This window comes from Salmo trutta, chromosome 27 (assembly GCF_901001165.1).
Source record: "Salmo trutta chromosome 27, fSalTru1.1, whole genome shotgun sequence".
In the NCBI taxonomy this organism is placed as follows: domain Eukaryota; kingdom Metazoa; phylum Chordata; class Actinopteri; order Salmoniformes; family Salmonidae; genus Salmo; species Salmo trutta.
This window is the reverse complement of record NC_042983.1, coordinates 27,628,128-27,653,211: the sequence shown is the minus strand read 5'-3', so window position 1 is coordinate 27,653,211 and position 25,084 is coordinate 27,628,128. Positions and strand designations below refer to the sequence as shown.

General features: G+C 43.7%; 1 protein-coding gene across 2 annotated transcripts; it reads right to left on the bottom strand.

Annotated features, from left to right (window-relative positions):
• Positions 1-179: 179 nt before the first annotated feature.
• Positions 180-12,697, bottom strand: LOC115164795 (protein FAM219A-like). Of its 2 annotated transcripts, none has more exons than XM_029717610.1 (6): positions 12,365-12,697; positions 10,918-11,020; positions 8,637-8,739; positions 8,324-8,404; positions 3,828-3,903; positions 180-1,844 (listed from the first exon to the last, which is right to left on the bottom strand). In XM_029717610.1, the coding sequence occupies exons 1-6, from the start codon at positions 12,431-12,433 to the stop codon at positions 1,686-1,688; spliced, it is 591 nt and encodes a 196-aa protein (XP_029573470.1). In that variant the 5' UTR covers positions 12,434-12,697; the 3' UTR covers positions 180-1,685. The 2 variants fall into 2 exon arrangements, with proteins under 2 accessions (XP_029573470.1, XP_029573471.1); XM_029717611.1 differs by having other exon boundaries at positions 3,849-3,903; positions 12,365-12,693.
• Positions 12,698-25,084: the final 12,387 nt, after the last annotated feature.

Genomic DNA, 25,084 nt, shown 5'->3' with positions numbered 1-25,084 from the left:
ATATCATCCATTCTTTTTTCCCCATATGGATTTTTTTTATGTAGCTTACTTATTTCAACAATGTATTCCATTACATGTTCATTGTTAGATTGCTAATGAACTTAGTACCTGCCTTCACCCTGCGAGAGAGAAATGCATTTAGAAAAATGCCCCAGTATGCAGTAGACACCCCAAGAAGGTTCAGTTGGCTTTGTGTTTATTGATATTATACACTACACAGGACAGTAACATTGTTAAATACTAGAATGTAAGTGTCTACATGAGAACACAATAGTAAAATAAATAATAAATGAAAAAATTAAATGCATACATTCATACTGCAAATCCCTTTAAAATACATTAGGTCATGAGACTGGCAATAAATACACACATTTTGTTTGAATATTCTTTACTTTAAGGCATACTCTAATCGCAAATCAACTCTGAGGTGTTTGAGTGAAGGACTCAGTGAGGGATTAGTACTCAAAGTTAATGATACTTATGATCCTTAGATCACTTTCCAACCAATCACGAGAGGAAAATAAACTGCACCCCACCCCTGCTGTGTGTCTGCTCTGTTGACACTATTTAGAATGATTGTGCCAATCAAGATAGCAGGAGTGGTTAGTTAGACACATTGTGGGAGGGGCATGGTAGGATGTCAACAGGCTGTATCCAAAAAGCTATCTAAAGTCGGCTTATACTTTTACTTAACAAAACCACTTGTTCCCTTTGGCCTCTACTGGGGTGAATTGTGTAAGCAAACTGGAAAAAATATTGTGGTGTAGAATGAGTCCAATGATACAGAGTGCTGTATCATCCTCTTGAATAAGGGTCATCGCAGATTAGCAATCACCTTAATCACCGTACACATATTACCGTAGAACCCAAACAAACTCAAACGTGCAAGAATAACACATTCAAAAGTGATAAATCTATGAAGAATGGACAAAGTAGCAGAGTGTGCAGTAGTAAGATGTGGGAACAAACAGCCAATTCAGATACATTTCCCAATCCCTTTACAGTAGGTGCTCATCATGAATGTCATCCCTTTGCAATACATTCATCCTTAAAAACCATAAATACCTCCAACCAGAACATAAGAAACAGGCAAAAGTGTCAAGGTAGACTGAATGAGTCCATGGACCAGGCCAATGCTACACAACCCTGCTTTCAGTACCAAATTACAGTACCAGATATTAATCTTTACAACACACCCCAGTACATACAATCATACAGATCCTTCAAATAAAAAGTATATAACTACAAAAATGAACTAAATAAAACGCAATAAATATGACGAAGTCAAGTAAGCAGAGCAGCTTTATCACCAGCAGTTAAGATAATATTTCCTATTTAGGGACATGAAAATGATATTTTAAATCAAATGACCTTGTTTTTATTTTCGGCTTGTATTACACAATATTGACCAGGAAGAGGCATCAGAGAGGCCTAGACTAGTGTGTCTCCTCCCAGATCTCAAACACAAACAGAAGTGCATGTCCTACCATAGGAGGAAGTAATCACTGTTAGTCGTATTTTAACATTTTTGTGTTTGTCTTAATTTTCCTTTTTTTCTATTTTTCTTTTTACATTTAACTTTCTGCCCGATAAATTGATTATTTGTTTTCATATAATTATCATATTCTATCAATGCTCTCTGTAGCCGCTCTAATGGCAGAGTAAACTCACAGCAGATGTGTGGGCTACTGGATTTGACAGGCGGTGGAGGAGGTGGCTTGGCAGCACATGCAGGTGGGGTTGACAGATTTGGGCAGGATCAGGTCCAGGTCTTCGTCGTCAGGGATCTCGTCCAGCCGGTAACCATCTTTCAACAGCTGGATATTCAGGTCCTGGTTGATTTGCTGCAAGGGTGGACATATGGATGTGACTAGAGGGTATAAGGTATGGTCAGTCATGTTACTAAGGGGTGTAGGGGATGGTCAGTCATGTTACTAGGGGTGTAGGGGATGGTCAGTTATGTTCTAAGGGGTCGTAGGGGATGGTCAGTCATGTTACTAAGGGGTGTAGGGGATGGTCAGTCATGTTACTAGGGGTCGTAGGGGATGGTCAGTCATGTTCTAAGGGGTCGTAGGGGATGGTCAGTCATGTTACTAGGGGTCGTAGGGGATGGTCAGTTATGTTCTAAGGGGTCGTAGGGGATGGTCAGTTATGTTACTAAGGGGTGTAGGGGATGGTCAGTCATGTTACTAGGGGTCGTAGGGGATGGTCAGTCATGTTCTAAGGGGTCGTAGGGGATGGTCAGTCATGTTACTAGAGGGTGTAGGGGAATGTCACATTACTGGGGCTGCAGAAACTCTACCATAGACTTAAGAAGACTATTAAGTAGAGTCTTCAAGGAGTACCCATGTAACTAAAGGCTTTTCACACGGTGAAAGCCCTGAGTAACATGACTGACCATCCCCTACACCCCTTAGTAACATGCCTGACCATTGTCTACACCCCTTATTTATCAACTGACCTTGTTTTTATTTTCACTTGTATTACACAATAATGACCAGGAGGAATCAGAGAGGCCTAGACTAGTGTGTCTCCTCCCAGATAAGTAGAGTCTTCAAGGAGTACCCATGGAACTGAAGGCTAGTCATATTGTTACACTGTGAAAGCCATAACCACTATGTTTTATCAGAAGTTATTGAAGTTGACTTACTTCAGCGATCATATCAGGCTTTTGAAGACAGTCTTGTTACAGTAGTTAAATGTTTTAATGACAAAGACATAAGACTAAAATATGTAATGTAAGTGGTTTTAAGAATGGGTCAGTTGTGGTGACCATAAATGAATAAAGGTAGCCTGAGTTTTTATCCAACATTTACTGTAATGAGGTTTGTGAAGGGAGAGAACATGAAGATTGTGAGTGTGGTGGGGATGAGTAGCAATGGCCAGGCATGACTGTAAAGTCCAGTACAGATACAACAGCTGAGACGAGACAACGGTTTTTATGCAGTTTTAGAACCGAGGTTTGCTTGATCTAGTTTTAGAACGTCTCATGTCAGCTGCTGGAGTTTATAAGATTCAGTTACTCAAATATTAGCTAAAGAAGAGAGGTGTCCATTTAACAGATGTTCTGTGTTTACCCAAGCTGTTAGCTAGCTAGCCTACCAGACAGATAGCTATTTTGCTGCAGTTAGCTAGCCTAACTTGCTGATATTTCTCTGACAAGTCACGAAAGTCCACCCTGTCTCTGGTGCATGCATTTCATGATACTCATTTGCTACAACAACTTGTTACAACCAGAGGCAGCTTTGTTTCAAAGTACATCAGTCACTGTGTTCCAGGCTGTATCACAACCGGCCGTGATTGGGAGTCCCATAGGGCAACGCACAATTGGCCCAGCATCGTCCGGGTTAGGGTTTGGCAGGGTAGGCCGTCATTGTAAATAAGAATTTGTTATTTTGTTCTGTGGCTCAGTTGGTAGAGCATGGTGTTTGCAACGCCAGGGTTGTGGGTTTGATTCCCACGGGGGGCCAGTACAAAAAAAAAAAAAATGCATGAAATGAAATGTATGCACTCACTACTGTAAGTTGCTCTGGATAAGAGCGTCTGCTAAATGACTAAAATGTAAAAAAATGTAAATTCTTAATTGACTTTCCTTGTTAAATAATGGTTAAATAAATAAAAACTAAATAAATTGTAAAGAGGCACCATCACAGTGGAAATGGTAGCAAATACACGTATGGTCTTTTATCTGTATGCCCCTTCTTTAGTCAGTTGTTCTACAACACAACATTCTAAAACTGGTTAGTTTTGTCTCGTCTCGTTTCTCCTTATGTCGGCTGTTGTATCTGTTCCGGGCTTAAGTAGTGTTACCCAGAGTGCATAGGTACCTGGTCCCTCACACATCTCACCTCGGCTGAGGAGTATCCAGATGAGGAGTATCTGGACATGTCGAAGTCATCGTCACTGCAACATAAAGGGAAGTGGATGGTCATTTACATAGATTCATGTCATCACTGTTGATCTTATATGTACATTCACCTCATGCCTGTGACAGTGGCGCCGAATGGGAAGGCTGCAGTTTTACGGGCTCCTAACCAACCTATTTTGTTAGTTTTTTTGCATTGTTTGTAACTCATTTTGTACATAATGTTGCTGCTACCGTCTCTTATGACCGAAAAGAGCTTCTGGACATCAGAACTGCTGTCACGGCTGTCTAGGACCAGTGGAGATGTGGAATCAGGAGCAGGAGACAGAGGGCCGGAGCAACTGTGTTTTAATAATAATAGAAAAAATGCAATAGCCGTAGGGCACAGGGCGCGTGGCGAAGTCCGCCAGGGGAAAACACTTTTCCCAAAATAAGCGCACTGAAAAAAAACAGCGCACGGGGCGCAGCCCGGCAATATAATGTATACTAACAGGATACAATCACAACTGTCTTGAGTGAACAATAAACAATCCCGCACGAGAACCCCAACTGAAAATACACACTAAATAACCCCCCACTAATGACAGACACAAAACAGGTGCGGAACAGACAGACAAAACCAAAAGACACAGAAACAACGATCGGTGGCAGCTAATAGGCCGGCGACGACGACCGGCGAGCGCCGCCCGACCAAGGAGGGGCGCCACCTTCGTTAGATACTGTGACAACAGCGATTACTCACCTCAAACTAATGAGTCCAACGCGAAGGATATACTGCTTCCCGGAGACCAGACCCTCATCCAGTCATTTGCGTGAAGAAAAGACGGAAATACAGGGTGCGGAGGTCTGGGTGCCTTGTGGGAATTTGTCGGCGAGTGAGTAAACCACCACTATCCTCGGTATTATTGGCCAATGTGCAATCATTGGAAAACAAACTGGACGATCTACGATTAAGACTATCCTACCAACGGGACATTAAAAACTGTAATATCTTATGTTTCACAGAGACTTGGCTGAATGACGACACAGATAATATAGAGCTGGCTGGCTTCTCCGTGTTTCGGCAGGACAGAGCAGCTACGTCTGCTAAGATGAGGAGCGGGGGTGTGTGTCTATTTGTCAATAACTGCTGGTACGGTTATTGTCTAATATTATAATGTCTAATATTAAAGAAGTCTCGAGATATTGCTCACCTGAGGTAGAATACCTAATACCTAATAAGCTGTGGACCACCCTATCTACCAAGAGAGTTCACATCCATATCATTTGTAGCCGTCTATTTACCACCACAAACCGATGCTGGAACTAAGACCGCATTCAACAAGCTTTATAAGGCCATAAGCAAACGAGAAAATGCTCATCCAGAAGCGGCACTTCGAGTGGCCAGGGACTTTAATGCAGGTAAATGTCACGTGCAACCAGAGGGGGAAAAAAAACTCTAGACCACCTTTACTCCACACACAGAGATGCATACAGATGCATCTCCCCTGCCCTCCATTTGGCAAATCTGACCATTTCTCTATCCTCCTGATTCCTGCTTACAAGCAAAAACTAAAGCAGGAAGTACCAGTGACTGACTCAATACGGAAGTGGTCAGATGACGCGGATACTACGCTACAGGACTGTTTTGCTAGCACAGACTGGAATATGTTCCGGGATTCATCCAATGGCATTGAGGAGTATACTACCTCAGTCATCAGCTTCATCAACAAGTGCATCGACGACGTCGTCCCCACAGTGACCGTACATACACTACATTTTTTGTCCATTAAAATAACATCAAATTGATCAGAAATACAGTGTAGACATTGTTAATGTTGTAAATGACTATTGTAGCTGGAAACGGCTGATTTGTAATGTTATATCTACATAGGCATACAGAGGCCCATTTTCAGCAACCATCACTCCTGTGTTCCATTGGCATGTTGTGTTAGCTAATGTCTACACTGCATTTCTGTATTTCTGATCAATTTCATGTTATTTTAATGAACAGAAAATGTGTTTTTCTTTCAAAAACAAGGACATTTCTAAGTGACCCCAAACTTTTGAATGGTAGTGTACATTTCCCAACCAGAAACCATGGATTACAGGCAACATCCACACCAAGCTAAAGGCTCGAGCTGCCGCTTTCAAGGAGCGGGACATTAATCCGGATGCTTATAAGAAATCCTGCTATGCCCTCAGACGAACCATCAAACAGGCAAAGCGTCAATCAATACAGGACTAAGACTGAATCCTACTACATCCGCTCTGACGCTTGTCAGATGTGGCAGGGCTTGAAAACTATTATGGACTACAAAGGGAAATTCAACTGCGAGCTGCCCAGTGATGCAAGCCTACCAGACGAGGTAGATGCCTTTTATGCTCGCTTTGAGGCAAACAACACTGAAGCTGTGTGATCACGCTCTCCGTAGCCAATGTAAGCAAGACCTTAAACAGGTCAACATTTACAAAGCCGCAGGGCCAGACGGATTACCAGGACGTGTACTCAAAGCATGCGCAGACCAACTGGCAAGTGTCTTCACTGACATTTTCAGCCTCCCCCTGGCCGAGTCTGTAATACCTACATGTGTCAAGCAGACCACCATAGTCCCTGTGCCCAAGAAAGTGAAGGTAACCTGCCTAAATGATTACCGCCCCGTAGCACTCACTTCGGTAGAGTGCTAGGTACTTTGTAGAGTGCTAAGGCTGTTCAGTCGCACTCCACACTGCCCTTTCCCATGTGAACAAAAGGAACACCTATGTGAGAATTCTGTTCATTGACTATAGCTCAGCATTCAAGACCATAGTGCCCACAAACCTCATTACTAAACTAAGGATCCTGGGACTAAACACCTCCCTCTGCAACTGGATCCTGGACTTTCTGATGGGCCACGCCCAGGTGGTAAGAGTAGGCAACAACACATATTCCACGCTGATCCTCAACACTGGGGCCCCTCAGGGGTGCATGCTTAGTTCCCTCCTGTATTTCCTGTTCAGCCACGACTAAATCAATCAATCAAATGTATTTATAAAGCCCGTCTTACATCAGCTGATGTCACAAAGTGCTGTACAGAAACCCAGCCTAAAACTCAAAACAGCAAGCAATGCAGGTGTAGAAGCACGGTGGCTAGGAAAAACTCCCTAGAAAGGCCAGAACCTAGGAAGAAACCTAGAGAGGAACCAGGCTATAAGGGGTGGCCAGTCCTCTTCTGGCTGTACCGGGTGGAGATTATAACAGAACATGGCCAAGATGTTCAAATGTTCATAGATGACCAGCAGGGTCAAATAATAATAATCACAGTGGTTGTCGAGGGTGTAACAGGTCAGCACCTCAGGAGTAAATGTCCAGTACATGGCCAAGCACGACTCCAACACCATCATTAAGTTTGCGACACAACAGTGGTAGGCCTGATCACCGACAACGATGAGAGAGCCTATAGGGAGGTCAGAGACCTGGCAGTGTGGTGCAAGGACAAAAACCTCTCCCTCAATGTGAGCAAGATAAAGGAGCTGACTGAGGACTACAAGAAAAGGAGGGCCGAACAGGCCCCCATTAACATCGATGGGACTGAAGTGGAGCGGGTCTAGTTTCAAGTTCCTTGGTGTCCACATCACCAACAAACTATCCAAACACACCAAGACAGTTGTGAAGAGGGCACGACAACACCTTTTCCCCCTCAAGAGACTGAAAAGATTTGGCATGGGTCCCCAGATCCTCAAAAAGTTCTACAGCTGCACCATCGAGAGCATCCTGACCGGTTGCATCAATGCCTGGTATGGCAACTGCTAGGCATCAGACCGTAAGGCGCTACAGAGGGTAGTGTGTATGGCCCTGTACTTCACTGGGGCCAAGCTTCCTGACATCCAGGAGCTATTTATTAGGCGTGTCAGAGGAAGGCTCAAAAAATTGTCAAAGACTCCAGTCACCCAAGTCGTAGACTATTCTCTCTGCTACCGCACGGCAAGCAGTACCGGAACGCCAAGTCTAGGACCAAAAGGCTCTTTAACAGCTTCTACCCCCAAGCCATAAGACTGCTGAACAACTAAACTAATCAAATGGCTATTTACATTGACCACCCCCCTTTTTTTTTTACACTGCTGCTACTCGCTGTTTATTATCTATGCATAGTCACTTTACAAATGACCTCGACTAACCTGTACCCCCGCACATTGACTTGGTACCGGTACCCTCTGTATATAGCCTCGTTATTGTTATGTAAATGTCTTGTGTTACTTTTTGATTGATGAGATTTTTTTAACTTGAGTTTATTTAGTAAATATTTTCTTAACTGCATTGTTGGTTAAGGGCTTGTAAGTAAGCATTTCACGGTTAGGTCTACACCTGTTGTATTTGGCGCATGTGACAAATAAAATTTGATTTGATAAGATAACCTAAATACTGTATCCATGTTGGCAGGACTGATAGTAAAGGGTGATGGTGGACAGGTGACAGTACGTGTGTACGATATCACCTACCTGTCTGTATCTAGGGCCACCAGGGGCTTCTCATCAGGGCTCTGGTCTAAGGAGGAGTAGCCCTTATTGGGCACCACCAGCCTGTGGAGAGGAGAGAGGGAGCGAGTGAAAAAGAGGGAAAGGTGGAGGTGGGCAGGATAGTGAGTATACAAGAAGGAAGAGGTAGAACAGACCAGGAGGAAGAGAGTGAGTGAGAGTGAAAAAAATGGGAGGGGTTGAAGATACCAGTAAAGAGGGACATAGGGAGAAAGAAAACAATGAATGAAGGGCCAAAATGGAGAAGACCCTAGTCAGGACCGAGGTCAGCTCTCACCGTGTTCTGGCCATGACATTGTTCTTCTTGGGCTGCTGGTTCACTGGACTTCCTGCATTGCCATTCTTCAGTGATCCCTTCCTGGCCAGCTCTCGCTGTTTCTCTGCACATCACAAGATGTGACATCAGAGGATTGACAAATATAGAGGGCCACAGACACAATCCTGCCATGGCAGCTCTCAGATAACCAGTCTCCTGACACCATTCAACTGGTCATCTGGTTTTGAGTCAGAGATGTGTCAAAGATGACAGGCCAGGGCCATCACCACATCCCCAGACTATGACACACACAGCACATACACACCTGGTGCAAGAACGACTCAATTCTGGCCCTAATGAACTTACTGAGTCAACTTTCTGAGTGAATTTACAGAGTAAGGTATTTTGTCATTATTCAATCTTAGCAAATCACATTACTAGACCTACAAGGCGTGGTTCCAAATAGAAAAATATAAATGGTAGCTAGCTAGCTACCTTCTAACTAAAGGGCAGAAGCTTCACATAGACAAAAATAATGATAGTATCCTAATCTGTGTGTGATGTGTCGCACTTGTGGGGAAAACTTTCTCCATAAAAAAGAAAGAACAAACTCAAATACATTTTCTAAAATCTTCATGTTGCCTCACACAAGCATATGGGTGGGAATAGGGGGTACACAAGTCAGGCTAATGACTGCAGCGTGCTAGTTTGAGGTTTTGATATAACAGACCTTCTGGGCTTGGGAAGGAAATCTCTGGTGTGCGGGACTAGGACCATCCACCAGTAACAGTGACTCCCTCCCTCATCCCAGATGTTATGGGAACATTTGTTAACAGGGTATCATGAGGAGGGATTGCTCATCAAAGACATGTCTTTTTACAAAATTGTTAAATTGAGTCATTATTTTACCATTTCATTTTCTGGACATCCCAATGAGGTGTGTCAATGTGTTTTTATTTATGCCTTTTAAGCCTTGACACTAAACCTAGCCTTTGTATTGCTCCCTTCTACAGTACCTTGTATTTCTCCCTTCTACAGTACCTTGTATTGCTCCCTTCTACAGTACCTTGTATTTCTCCCTTCTACAGTACCCTGTATTGCTCTCTTCTACAGAACCTTGTATTGCTCTCTTCTACAGAACCTTGTATTGCTCCCTTCTACAAAACCTTGTATTGCTCCCTTCTACAGAACCTTGTATTGCTCCCTTCTACAGAACCTTGTATTGCTCCCTTCTACAGTACCTTGTATTGCTCCCTTCTACAAAACCTTGTATTGCTCCCTTCTACAGAACCTTGTATTGCTCCCTTCTACAGTACCTTGTATTTCTCCCTTCTACAGTACCCTGTATTGCTCTCTTCTACAGAACCTTGTATTGCTCCCTTCTACAGAACCTTGTATTGCTCCCTTCTACAAAACCTTGTATTGCTCCCTTCTACAGAACCTTGTATTGCTCCCTTCTACAGAACCTTGTATTGCTCCCTTCTACAGTACCTTGTATTGCTCCCTTCTACAAAACCTTGTATTGCTCCCTTCTACAGAACCTTGTATTGCTCCCTTCTACAGTACCTTGTATTTCTCCCTTCTACAGTACCCTGTATTGCTCTCTTCTACAGAACCTTGTATTGCTCCCTTCTACAGAACCTTGTATTGCTCCCTTCTACAAAACCTTGTATTGCTCCCTTCTACAGAACCTTGTATTGCTCCCTTCTACAGAACCTTGTATTGCTCCCTTCTACAGAACCTTGTATTGCTCCCTTCTACAGTACCTTGTATTGCTCCCTTCTACAAAACCTTGTATTGCTCCCTTCTACAGAACCTTGTATTGCTCCCTTCTACAGAACCTTGTATTGCTCCCTTCTACAGAACCTTGTATTGCTCCCTTCTACAGTACCTTGTATTTCTCCCTTCTACAGTACCTTGTATTGCTCCCTTCTACAGTACCTTGTATTTCTCCCTTCTACAGTACCTTGTATTGCTCTCTTCTACAGAACCTTGTATTGCTCTCTTCTACAGTACCCTGTATTGCTCTCTTCTACAGAACCTTGTATTGCTCCCTTCTACAGTACCTTGTATTGCTCCCTTCTACAAAACCTTGTATTGCTCCCTTCTACAGAACCTTGTATTGCTCCCTTCTACAGAACCTTGTATTGCTCCCTTCTACAGAACCTTGTATTGCTCCCTTCTACAGTACCTTGTATTTCTCCCCACAACATCTTTGTATTGCTCTCCGGACATGTGACCCCTGTCCAAGGTGCTGAAATAAACTGAGGTACTAGGTTCTGCTGAGACCTCTTACACTCACCTATCTTCATCTGCAGAGGAGAGGGCTTGTAGTTAATAGTGACTGGCTCGCCCTCCCTCGTGTCTGAGTCTGCCTCCGAAGAAGCCGTGGACGATGCCGGGTCCTGGAAAGAGAGAGGTTCTAAATTGCATCACAGTAGTGAGAGATTGGTGTCACACGACTTACGTTCTGGGATGTTTATATGACATTGTCATTATGTATAGGCTAGTAAATACAACAGGCCTACTGCTACTGTATTACAAAAATATATTTGTGAGATTCCCTGTCCGGCTCACACACACATATGCACTTTACACACACATCAAAGGTTGTCAGGTAGTCACATCTTAATTGTACACAGTCCATTCATTGACTGCCATGACACACATTACACTCACAACTCCCAAAAGCTATGCCACTGCAGATACAGACAAACGCTTTCGCTGAATCATGGTATTCCAGATAGGTTCCACCATAGCAGGGGTTGGCAACATACGGCCCACGGACCGAATCTGGCCCGTCAGGCCATTCAATCTAGCCTGAGGGAGGTTTGAGTAAAAAAGGAAAACCACTCTTGAATGTCTAAAACTAGACAGCAAGTATGTAGAAATTATAATGGACCTATACGTTTTAAAATAACTTCCCCTTTTCAGGTCCACAAACTGCTTCTGATTAACAAATTGCTCAGAAAAAAATTGTGTGGCCCTCCACTGAATTTTTAAATCTAGATGTGGCCCTTGAGCCAAAAGTATTTCCCACCCCTGGACTTGAAAAACGAACTCGATACAGCAAACTAACATGGTCTACTGAGACACAACACTAACTATATGCCTACAGCATCTGATGCGAACGAGCGGGTTTGATTCAGAGTGAAACGCCATATGCTGCCGCGGAGGGTACCGCTCCACGCAGTCACCGCATGATGAAGTAATCGAAGGGGGGCTAGGCCTTACTCGCTCCGATAGGCTACCCAATTGCTTTGTAATGTTCAGAAATAGCAAACAATTAAATAATAACATGATCTGTTACATACATGCCAATCCACTACCTACGATTTTTGCAATGACAGGCTTTGTCTCATTTGTTTGTCCCAAGAGCGGATGGCTCAGCGAGGCTGGTTGTTTTCGCCAAGCATCACCGATGCTCACTACGCAGCTCGATCACTTGAAAAACGGATATTGATCAAGGTCGTCTTAAATTCGTTTCTCATCGCCATAAAGCCAGGCATACTCTCTTGACCTTATTGTTGCCTACCAATAATGCGACATTTTCTACATTTATCAGACAGCTAAAACAAAATGCAACAAAATAACACCAGGCCAATATAGAAATTCAACAATACATTACAGGCAAAATTGATAGCGTCAAACATGTAGTAGCCTAGTCTAACAGTATAGGAACATACTGTATTAGCCAATGCATTAATTTATCATAACAAGTTGTAGCCTATAAAAAACATCCCACTTACAAGCGGCTGCATCTCCGCCTGAACAGCGCTAGGCACCTGAAATCTATCTACCGGTATCTCTTCCATCATTTTGGCGAGGTGTTATTTCTACCGTTTATGCCAATGTAATTAATAATACGGCAGCGCCGTGTGTTTTAGTGTGATCAATTGTGGCTGAGATTTTCGGTTTCTCAGATTTCTATCAATCTCTGCGATTCTCCGGTTCTTTGCCTCATCCCAACAGGCAGTATCTGTAGTGACCAGTCGGTGACTCAACCACCCACTTCCGGGTACGGATCCGTTAATCGGTCTCGCCCATAATTGTCTCGCCCGCCTTACTGCCGCCCGAGAATGAGTGTAAACCTGTTCCACAATGGCCTGACAATGTGGACCAGTGATTCTTCATGGCATAACTCCAATGAAGATGCTACTATTTATAAACTGAGTGGTTCGAGCCCTGCATGCTTATTGGCTGACAGCCGGGGCATATCAGACCGTATTCCACCGTTATGACCAAACATGTTTTTTTTACTGCTCTAATTACGTTGGTAACCAGTTTATAATATCAATAAGGCACCTAGGTTGTTTGTGGTATATGACAAATATACCACGGCTAAGGGCTGTATCCAGGCACTCCGTGTTGTGTCGTGATAAGAACAGCCCTTAGCCGTGGTATATTGGCCATATACCACACCCCATCGTGCCTTAACGCTTAAATATAGGTTATATAATTAAATACGTGCACTTGGAAAAATAAATGACAAAACATATTTTATAAATCCCTTTTTATATCAGCAGTTGTTACAAAGTAAATAACAGATATTTGGCCTAAACCCCAAAGAGAAAGCAATGCATAAGAAGAAGCACAGCGGTCAGGATGAACTCCTTAGGAAAAACCTAAAGATGAACCAGGCTCAGAGGGGTCCCAGACCTTTTCTGTAATATGACATTTTTATATATTTTTTTATAAAAACGAAGTGTATTTTATAAACATATTTAGGCCTAATTCTTTGTTGGATCACATCAATTATAGGCTGCCTTTTCTCCCCAATTAAAACAACATGTCGTTGCCATTACAGCAGAGAGCACCAATATCATGTACTAACTGCAAACTAATCAATACAAATGAAGACGATAGTATTTATTTAAATTATAATTTCAAGGGCCAGTTGTCTTGGCCAGTGTGAACCAGCAGATGGCGCTCCAAACATAGGCTTTGTGATAATAGTCAACGGGGCAATGAGACAAACTAAAGACAGCAGAGGCTGTGGTAGGCTTATGGTCCCTCATATTGACACAGAGCATTGTGTGTGTGTGCGTGTGTGTGTGTGTGTGTGTGTGTGTGTGTGTGTGTGTGTGTGTGTGTGTGTGTGTGTGTGTGTGTGTGTGTCAGTGGAGGCTGCTGAGGGGAGGACAGCTCATAATAGTGGCTGGAACAGAGCAAATGGAATGGCATCAAATACATGGAATCCATGTAGTTTTAAAAATCTTCAAATGCATTCCCTATCAGTTTACAATTCAAAATTTGTGGGGAAAGGGGAATGGGAACAATAGCATAAGGAAACATGGTAGTCACTGCAGGTGCGGCTCTGTCCACTAGCCAGCCGGTTGTGACTCGTGGTAACTGTCCATGGTCAAGAACACGTACGCGGTACACAGGACAACATTACGTCCTTCCATGTACTGTATAGTTACCATAGAGTCTGCGTGTCATTAGTGTGCGTCACTACTGTAGGTGTTGTAAATTGCTGAATTAGACTGGTCCCAGATCTGTTTTGGCCATTGTCACTCAGGCCTGGGATACCCATAGTATATCTCCAATCTGTTCAGAAATCATTTGTATAGGTAAGTCTATGATGTCTTTTAATGTGCATGCATTCATGGCATCTTTTTTAAAAAACAACTGTGCGTGCATGTTCTCACTGTGAATGCATGTTCTCACTGTGAATGCATGTTCTCACTGTGAATGCATGTTCTCACTGTGAATGCATGTTCTCACTGTGAATGCATGTTCCAGGACCTCTGAGCTCCGCAGGTCATTCAGTGTCTCATGTTCATGTGCTCCAGCAACTCCTGATTTACAAATTAATCACTGTTACTGGAGGATACACAGTCAAGTCATAGCAATTAGTTAATAAGCCTTCTAACACACACACACACGCATGCACGCACGCACACACACACACACACACACACATCGCATGCACGTACACCATTTTGCATACTTGTTTTATTTTGTAATCTGTTGGCACAATACTTTCTGCTCTTTCCAGAATTAGACATCTATATCATTCTTAGAGAAAATTATGTTGAATCATAGTGATTTGTGTTTGTGAATTGGCTTGATAAACCCAATTTCAGAATGGTTATCTATCTCTGGGAATCTCAATGCCAGATGTGATGTGATTAGAACCTTAGTGCTGCATGGTGACTCATTCATTATTCACTTCCACTACTTTGTTTCCCATGCCTCATTATCTTTCAATAACACACACACACACACACACACACACACACACACACACACACACACACACACACACACACACACACACACACACACACACACACACACACACACACACACACACACACACACACACACACACACACACACACGCACACACTGACCTCTATCTTCAGTGACTTCATCCCAGCTTCTCTACCTGGATGTAGGTTATGCAACGCCTCCAGCGGTGCAGATGGAGAGGCAGATTATTGTGCGGTCCTCTGTTTATTAGTATTCTGCTTTTGCAATATATTCTCAACGTGTTATGTAATGCCATGCTGAGTCCAGCTCCTAAATCTCCACCAGGATGGGTCAATTGGAAAACTGAATGTGTAAACACCGCCAATCCTACTGGCTAATGCACTCCTTTCCCTATCCTGGAGGGATGCCATGGATCCAAGCTTACCATGTTGATATGAGTGAGTGGTGAAGAATTGGCAGTTTCTTCTAACCCCAACAGAGAAGGTCTCTCAGATTTTCAGGGGTCAAGTCGGAACACGTCATTTCAAATTTGTGACAGTAAAGTGAACTGTCCTCCATAAGACCTTAGTGCTTCTTTGTGAGTGGGAAATTTCAGCCTTTTGTGCTTAAAACATGGTGGGACATATCACATTAACTCAAGTCGCTATTTTGGTGGTACAGATGTAGGATCTTAATTTAATCACCCTGTTGCAGGAGAACTTTATTTTTAGCAAACTGGCTCAAATTAAGATCTTTCATTTGTAGGAGCTCAATCCCACATTGGATTTTATTTTAAGTGTTCTCCTCTAGCCTAAACAATGAATATCTCCTTCAAACCTTTACCTATATTTTCCAATATCCAACATATTCAACATGTATTGTATAGTAATTGTTGTACAACAATTACACATACTGTTGTTGAAAAAAGCTTGCCCAGTTTTCTAATATTTTTTTTTACAGGTTCCAGTTCTGTATTTCATCACTAGGTGGAGACATTGACCATATTACCCCACACCCTGACCACCAACCTGTATGGTCTACCACCGTCTCTCATTAGCACCACCAGCTGAAGAGAGTTTTGTCCCTAATTGTCTGCCCCAAGCTCTATATGAACTTGACCATTCCCTTTGTGATAATTCTGAAGAAGGCCATTAAAGGCCAAAAGTCAATCTTTTAAACTTGCCTAATTAAACAAATCATTTTTTATGGTGAGCGAGTGTTGCGCCTTTTCCAGTCCAATGTTTATACATTTTTAGGTTGCACCTCTACTCACGTTGGTTGAGCACCTTTCAGACACAATTGGTGAAGTCACCTGACATCGTTTGACAGAGAGAGACAGAAAGAGAGAGAGACAGGTTGCAAGCAGATAAAGAGCAGACTGTAGTAGAGGTCGTTGAGGGGACAGCTGTGGGGAGACTCCTCTCTGATAAACACGCTCATCTAGTGAAACAACAGGAGGCTGCTGAGGGGAGGACAGATGATAATAATGTCTGGAATGGAGTGAATGGAATAGTATCAAACCATGTGTTTGATACCATGTGTTTGATACCATGAGTTTGATACCATGTGTTTGATACCATTCCATGTATTCTGTTTCAGTCATTACTATGAGCTTGTCTTCCCCAATGAAGGTGCCACCAATCAATCAAATAAATGTATTTATGAAGCCCTTTTTACATCAGCCGACGTCACAAAGTGCTTATACAGAAACCCAGCCTAAAACCCAAAACAGCAAGCAATGCAGATGCAGAAGCACGGTGGCAAGGACAAACTCCCTAGAAAGGCCAGAACCTAGGAAGAAACCTAGAGAGGAACCAGGCTCTGAGGTGTGGCCAGTCCTCTTCTGGCTGTGCCGGGTGGAGATTATAACAGAACATGGCCAAGATGTTCAAACATTCGTAGATGACCAGCAGGGTCAGATAATAATAATCACAATGGTTTTAGAGGGTGCAACAGGTCAGCACCTCAGGAGTCAGTTGGCTTTTCATAGCCAATCATTCAGAGTTAGAGACAGCAGGTGCGGTAGAGAGAGAGAGTCCAAAACAGCAGGTCCGGGACAAGGTAGCACATCCAGTGAACAGGTCAGGGTTCCATAGCCGCAGGCAGAACAGTTGAAACTGGAGCAGCAGCATGACCAGGTGGACTGTGGACAGCAAGTAGTCATCAGGCCAGGTAGTCTTGATGCATGGTCCTAGAGCTCAGGTCCTATACAATGTGTAAGTATATATACAATGTGAGCAAATTAGGTGAGATAAGGGAGGTAAAGGCAATAAATAGGCCATGGTGGCGAAGTAAATACAATATAGCAATTAAAACACTGGAATGGTAGATTTGACAGTAGATGAGTGTGCAAAGTAGAAATACTGGGGTGCAAAGGAGCAAAATAAATAAATAAATGCAGGAGGGGAAGAGGTAGTTGTTTGGGCTATTTATAGATGGGCTATGTACAGGTGCAGTGATCTGTGAGCTGCTCTGACAGCTGGTGCTTAAAGCTAGTGAGGGAGATAAGTGTTTCCAGTTTCAGAGATTTTTGTAGTTCATTCCAGTCATTGGCAGCAGAGAACTGGAAGGAGAGGCGGCCAAAGGAGGAATTGGCTTTGGGGGTGACAAGTGAGATATATTTGCTGGAACGTGTGCTACAGGTGGGTGCTGCTATGGTGACCAGCGAGCAGAGATAAGGCGGGACTTTAGATGACCTGGAGCCAGTGGGTTTGGCGACGAGTACGAAGCGAGGGCCAGCCAACGAGAGCGTACAGGTCGCAGTGGTGGGTAGTATATGGGGCTTTGGTGACAAAACGGATGGCACTGTGATAGACTGCATCCAATTTGTTGAGTAGGGTGTTGGAGGCTATTTTGTAAATGACATCGCCAAAGTCGAGGATCGGTAAGATGGTCAGTTTTACGAGGGTATGTTTGGCAGCATGAGTGAAGGATGCTTTGTTCCGAAATAGGAAGCCAATTCTAGATTTAACTTTGGATTGGAGATGTTTTATGTGAGTCTGGAAGGAGAGTTTACAGTCTAACCAGACACCTAGGTATTTGTAGTTGTCCACATATTCTAAGTCAGAACCGTCCAGAGTAGTGATGCTGGACAGGCGGGCAGGTGCTGGCAGCGATCGGTTGAAGAGCATGCATTTAGTTTTACTTGTATTTAAGAGCAGTTGGAGGCCACGGAAGGAGAGTTGTATGGCATTGAAGCTCGTCTGGAGTGTTGTTAACACAGTGTCCAAAGAAGGGCCAGAAGTATACAGAATGGTGTCGTCTGCGTAGAGGTGGATCAGAGACTCACCAGCAGCAAAAGCGACATCATTGATATATACAGAGAAGAGAGTCGGCCCAAGAATTGAACCCTGTGGCACCCTCATACAGACTGCCAGAGGCTCGGACAACAGGCCCTCAGATTTGACACACTGAACTCTGTCGGAGAAGTAGTTGGTGAACCAGGTGAGGCAATCATTTGAGAAACCAAGGCTGTTGAGTCTGCCGATGAGGATGTGGTGATTGACAGAGTCGAAAGCCTTGGCCAGATCAATGAATACGGCTGCACAGTATTGTTTCTTATCAATGGCGATTAAGATATCGTTTAGAACCTTGAGCTTGGCTGAGGTGCACCCATGACCAGCTCTGAAACCAGATTGCATAGCGGAGAAGGTGTGGTGGGATTCGAAATGGTCGGTAATCTGTTTGTTGACTTGGCTTTCGAAGACCTTAGAAAGGCAGGGTAGGATAGATATAGGTCTGTAGCAGTTTGGGTCAAGAGTGTCCCCCCCTTTGAAGAGGGGGATGACCGCAGCTGCTTTCCAATCTTTGGGAATCTCAGATGACACGAAAGAAAGGTTGAACAGGCTAGTAATAGGGGTTGCAACAATTTCGGCAGATAATTTTAGAAAGAAAGGGTCCAGATTGTCTAGCCCGGTTGATTTGTGGGGGTCCCAATTTTGCAGCTGTTTCAGAACATCAGCTGACTGGATTTGGGAGAAGGAGAATTGGGGAAGGCTTGGGCGAGTTGCTGTGGGGGGTGCAGTGCTGTTGACCGGAGTCGGGGTGGCCAGGTGTAAAGCATGGCCAGCCGTAGAAAAATGCTTTTTGAAATTCTCAATTATAGTGGATTTATCGGTGGTGACAGAGTTTCCTATCCTTAGTGCAGTGGGCAGCTGGGAGGAGGTGCTCTTATTCTCCATGGACTTTACAATGTCCCAGAACTTTTTTGAGTTTGTGTTGCAGGAAGTACATTTCTGCTTGAAAAAGCTAGCCTTGGCTTTTCTAACTGCCTGTGTATATTGGTTTCTAACTTCCCTAAAAAGTTGCATTTCACGGGGGCTGTTCGATGCTAATGCAGAACGCCACAGATGTTTTTGTGTTGATTAAGGGCAGTCAGGTCTGGAGAGTACCAAGGGCTATATCTATTCCTGGTTCTACATTTCTTGAATGGGGCATGCTTATTTAAGATGGTGAGGAAGGCATTTAAAAAAATAACCAGGCTTCCTCTACTGATGGGATGAGGTCGATATCCTTCCAGGATACCCGGGCCAGGTCGACTAGAAAGGCCTGCTCGCTGAAGTGTTTCAGGGAGTGTTTGATAGTGATGAGTGGAGGTCGTTTGACCACTGGCCCATTACGGATTCAGGCAATGAGGCAGTGATCGCTGAGATCTTGGTTGAAAACAGCAGGTGTATTTAGAGGGCAAGTTGGTTAGGATGATATCTATGAGGGTGCCCGTGTTTACGGCATTGGGGTTGTACCTGGTAGGTTCATTGATAATTTGTGTGAGATTGAGGGCATCAAGCTTAGATTGTAGGATGGCCGGGGTGTTAAGCATGTCACAGTTTAGGTCACCTAGCAGCACGAGCTCTGAAGCTAGATGGGGGGCAATCAGTTCACATATGGTATCCAGAGCACAGCTGGGGACAGAGGGTGGTCTATAGCGGGCGGCAACGGTGAGAGACTTGTTTTTAGAGAGGTGGATTTTTAACAGTAGAAGTTTAAATTGTTTGGGTGCAGACCTGGATAGTAGGACAGAAATCTGCCGGCTATCTCTGCAGTAGATTGCAACACCACCCCCTTTGGCCGTTCTTTCTTGTCTGAAAATGTTGTAGTTAGGGATGGAGATTTCAGAGTTATTGATAGATTAGATAGAGGACAGCGATGGAACCGAGGAGGCACTGGATGATATGTCCATTACACAGGAGGAACTCCACTGCACTCTCCAGCAGTGTTCTAGTAATATAGATTAGGAGGTTTGCTAGGGTATCTCAAAAGAGAGAAAGATCAATCGAGGAGTCAAATCTCACTAACAGGTCAGCTGTCCTGAAGCCCTAAAGCTGTGTGGCAGTTGTTAACCTGTGTATATGTGTGCATAGGCTACAAGGCTTACTAACTAATTGCTATGGCTTGACTGTGTATTCTCCAGTAGCAGTGCTTCATTTGTAAATCAGGAGTTGCTGGAGCACATGTGAAGGTGAGACACTGAATGACCTGCGGAGCTCAAAGGTCCTGAAATATTAATGAGCGGTGAGAACATGCATGCACAGTTGTTTTTTCATAGGTTTCCAAAGATAATTCAGGCTAATTCAGCAACTTAAAGCACCTACAGCAGTGATGCACACTAATGAGATGCACACTTTATGGAAAACGGGATTCAAGACCTGCTAGCCCCTGTCTTTACCACAGTGTAATAGTTGCACTTTGCTCCACATATTGTGATGGATAATCATGCACTGTGAGGACAATGTTATGGTTGTTATTTTGTGCTGGTTGGGGTGACATGATTTATGTAGGTCAGTAATATACATCCCCAAAGGTACACAAAAGTAAAACATTTTATTGAGTTAATAAAAATACAATGAAAAAAAACACATTATGTCCATGATTCACAGAACAGCATCAGCATCCTAATTACATGTGTGGAATGCTGAATGACATGGCACAGTACATTGTAGATCCATCTGTTTCAGGAAGTCATTTTGATTTTCTGTGTCACACCACCGTTAGCTACAGGAGACTTTTTAAAATAGTCACATCGAGTCTCATTATCTCTGAGTGTCACTCCTTTGGAAGCTTGTCTATAAATAACAATACTTTTGTGTTTTATAGGAGCCCATTAAGTGGCAGACAGACATATGAGTGTCCCTTTCATTTCCCTCAGTCGTTGTTTTTCATAAACCCTTGAGAGTTGATCTGTGGGAGCTGGAGACTTCGAAGTCACAGAGGGCCTTGAGCGTTCTTTCAGTAAACAACACCTCATCAAAACATCCTTTTCCCTCTTCCCCTTTCACGTCCGTCCTTTGTTCCGCATCAATCTCTCTCTCTGCTCTGTCTCTCTTGTGGTCTATTTCACTATCCCTGGTATCATTATTTCTCCAGTTAGTCAACATCAAGTTGTCTCTGATGAGATGAGGGCTGTTCTCTTTCCCTCTCTCTCTCCCTCTCTCTCTCTCTCTCCTCATTTCCTTTCTCATTTACCCTTTTCCTCATTCCCCAGATTGTGGTTTAGTGCAGATGAGCAGGGGGAGGCCAGACTGCTGAGTGTAAACAGACTGACAGATGGACAGTTCCAGAGCAGAGCCAAGGAGATAAGAGGATTTATGCTGGTGTTTTTGTTTACGTAATGTGGCAGGGAGAGACAAAGAGAGGCAGAATGAAGGAGGTGTGGGGAGGGGGGTGATAGAGAGATCGATGGAGAGAATGACTTGGCAGATGAGGACCCCGAAACATTTGTTTTTTAGTGTTCACTCATTGTGTTAGTTAACAGTCAGTGGCAGTCTGTTTGGCCAAGGAGTGTTTTTCCTCTGTACGTCCATCATCAGGCTGTAGTCAATAAGTATTTCTGCTCGCCCATCTGCTGCTCCCGGGCTACTGTCAGTACTGCTGACCTCTCTTGGCAAGAGGGCACCTTGCAGGCCTTGTAGAGGATGACGAAGAGGATAAGGGTGAGAACGCCCACTACAGAGTTACACACAATGGCCATGATGGTCCATGCAGAGAGACCAGTGCTCAGCTCTGTCTCCATGGTCAACGTCCTGGTTCACACTAAATTTCAAGTTCTGTGAATACAAATCCTCCAAGTTCCACTCAAGCCCGACTCAGAGGTTTACTGGCACATCCTAGTCCATGGTCCGCTGTGGGCTTGATACTCTGCTGTCCCTTGTGTTAGCCCAAACAAGTGGCCCCTGAGCAAAGAGGAAAATGTGAGATTTAATGCATGAACATGTACACGCACATTTTAAACATGTAAATGCACCTATGTGAACAACCATCTTACACACACACACATATAGTACACACTGAGATAATGGGCAGTCTTTCCCCGGGTCCGGACCTCCCGGTGCGGAGGGGACCTGACTCCAGGCCAGACTAGCACACTACAGGTTTTAACTGGGGATGGATGACCATATCACTAACAGCTGATTCACTACATGAGGTGTCTTAAGAGCAATAGATGTCATTGAACTGGATTCAAACACTGAAAGCACTCTTCTTAGGAGTGCACAATACTTAAAACATGTCCAAATGTAATCTACAGATATTATAAATATGTAATCTAACTGCAAATTCGTATTTGTTTGTGTTGTGGACCCTGTGACTGTGTGTTTAGATGCAGGTTTGTGGATGTGTTGATATCGACCTGGGCCTGTATGTGTGTGTCTGAGTGAGTGTGTGTTTAGATGCAGGTTTGTGGATGTGTTGATATCGACCTGGGACTGTATGTGTGTGTCTGAGTGAGTGTGTGTTTAGATGCAGGTTTGTGGATGTGTTGATATCGACCTGGGCCTGTATGTGTGTGTCTGAGTGAGTGTGTGTTTAGATGCAGGTTTGTGGATGTGTTGATATCGACCTGGGCCTGTATGTGTGTGTCTGAGTGAGTGTGTCTTTAGATGCAGGTTTGTGGATGTGTTGATATCGACCTGGGCCTTTATGTGTGTGTCTGAGTGAGTGTGTGTTTAGATGCAGGTTTGTGGATGTGTTGATATCGACCTGGGCCTGTATGTGTGTGTCTAGATGCAGGTTTGTGGATGTGTTGATATCGACCTGGGCCTGTATGTGTGTGTCTGAGTGAGTGTGTGATGGTTTCTGTGAATGATATTCCAATCACACTTCAATATAGAGAACCAACTCATTCATCTCTCTATGCATCCCTCTACAATGCATTCCAATGAGGCCACACATTTCTCCATGCAACAACTGAGTGAGGCAAACTCATTTCAAACTTCTCTCCCCCTGCCACTCTCAGCCAATCGTAATCAAGACAGGTATTTTTTTGAATAAGGGTATGGGCAATGATGCACTTCATTGACTCCTGTTAATAGTTAATTTTATACCAATGAGAATGGGTGGGGTTTCTTGGATGTGGCATCACATTTTACATTTACATTTTAGTCATTTAGCAGACGCTCTTATCCAGAGCGACTTACAGTAGTGAATGCATACATTTTTTTTTTTCCTCGTACTGGGCCCCCGTGGGAATCGAACCTACAACCCTGGCGTTGCAAACACCATGCTCTACCAACTGAGCCACACGGGACGGGATCACGCCACGGAAGATCCAGGCAAGCTCTAAACTGTTTTTCGGCGCAATTTCCCTGTCAGCTCTCTGACAGAATGTTCTGTAAAACTATTACCGATGAAAGGGGAAATGAGACCACATGGTATCACAGAGAGTACAGGAGAAAGAGTAGATTAGATGAACATCTGACTGGAGACAGACAGAAAAGAAGAGAGCAGCAGGTTGAAATGGCATTGGAGGTTATCATTTAAAGGAGTAATTTCATGTGCAACATACAGTATGGAAAGCCAAATGGTTTGCATCAATATATCTTCATTCTTGAGTCTGTTCACTCCCGATCTGAACTGTGGTAGTATTGGAGAATGCAAAGTAGTAGCGCATAGTTAATGATCATCTCACATCATGTTTCACACATCAGTCATTCATTATTTTTGGGATCCTACTTGGTGGACTAGTGTGTATTGGATCTAATGAGGATGACACACGTCCTGTTCCAGGGATGCGCAATTCCAGTCCTCGAGGGCCTGATTGGTGTCACAGTTTTGTCCCAGCTCCAGATAACACACCTGACTCCAATAATCATCTAATCATGATCTTCAGTTTAGAATGACATTTGATTAATCAGCTGTGTTTACTAGGGCTGGAGAAAAGTGTGACACCAATCAGGCTCTCGGGGACTGGAGTTGCCCACCCCTGTAAGACTGTCAGTGGTGCCACTGGTGTTGATGTGGAGGAATTGCATGCTGGTTGAAAGACCAGGTGTATATTCAGTGAGGTAACATTTTCAAAATGTTGCAGATAGAAATGCAATGAATAGAGCTAACATGATTCCCTATTCTACATGACAGACATTCATATCTGTTCTACATAAAGCTTTTCTATCTATTTGCTACCATCTTGAATAGGCCTCAGGTGTAACTAGGGACAGACAGACTGACTGAGGGAATGTCAATTTGATTACAGCCACGAGTGAGTCCAAAGTGCAGGATATAGGCCGGTCTCCTCAACCCCAGACATGGTCAATACCATAGGGTCAATATAGTGAGAAACCCACTGCTGACTGTTATGCAATGGCTATGGACAACAAGAGTTTGTTAGAATGGGGTGGGGCTGGATGTGGATGAGGGGATTAGATTGTGTTCTCTGGACACAACCAAACAATAAGAGTCTATCTGCGTGTGTGTTTGCGTGCGCGCACGTGCGTGTGTGTGTGCGTGCGTGCGTGTGTGCGTGCGTGCATCTGTGCGTGCATCTGTGTGTGCATGGTTGTGAGCATGCATGTATCATGTAACTCTCTCTCTCACACACACACAAACACACACAGAATAGGAGAAAACTGAAGATGGATCAACAACATTGTAGTTACTCCACAATACTAACCTTATCAACAGAGTGAATAGAAGAATATTCCAAAACATGCATCCTGTTTGCAACAAGGCACTAAATAAATACTGCAAATGTGGCAAAGCAATTCACTTTTTGTCCTGAATACAAAGTGTTATGTTTGGGGCAAATCCAATACAACACAAGACTGAGTACCACTCTCCATATTTTCAAGCATAGTGGTGTCGGCATCATGCTATGGGTATGCTTGTAATCGTTAAGGACTGGGGAGTTTTTCAGGATAAAAAATAAACGGAATAGAACTAAGCACAGGCAAAATTCTAAAGGAAAACCTGGCTCAGTCTGCTTTCCACCAGAGACTGTAGACACTGGGAGATTAATTCACCTTTCAGCAAGACAGTCATTTAAAACACAAGTCTAATCT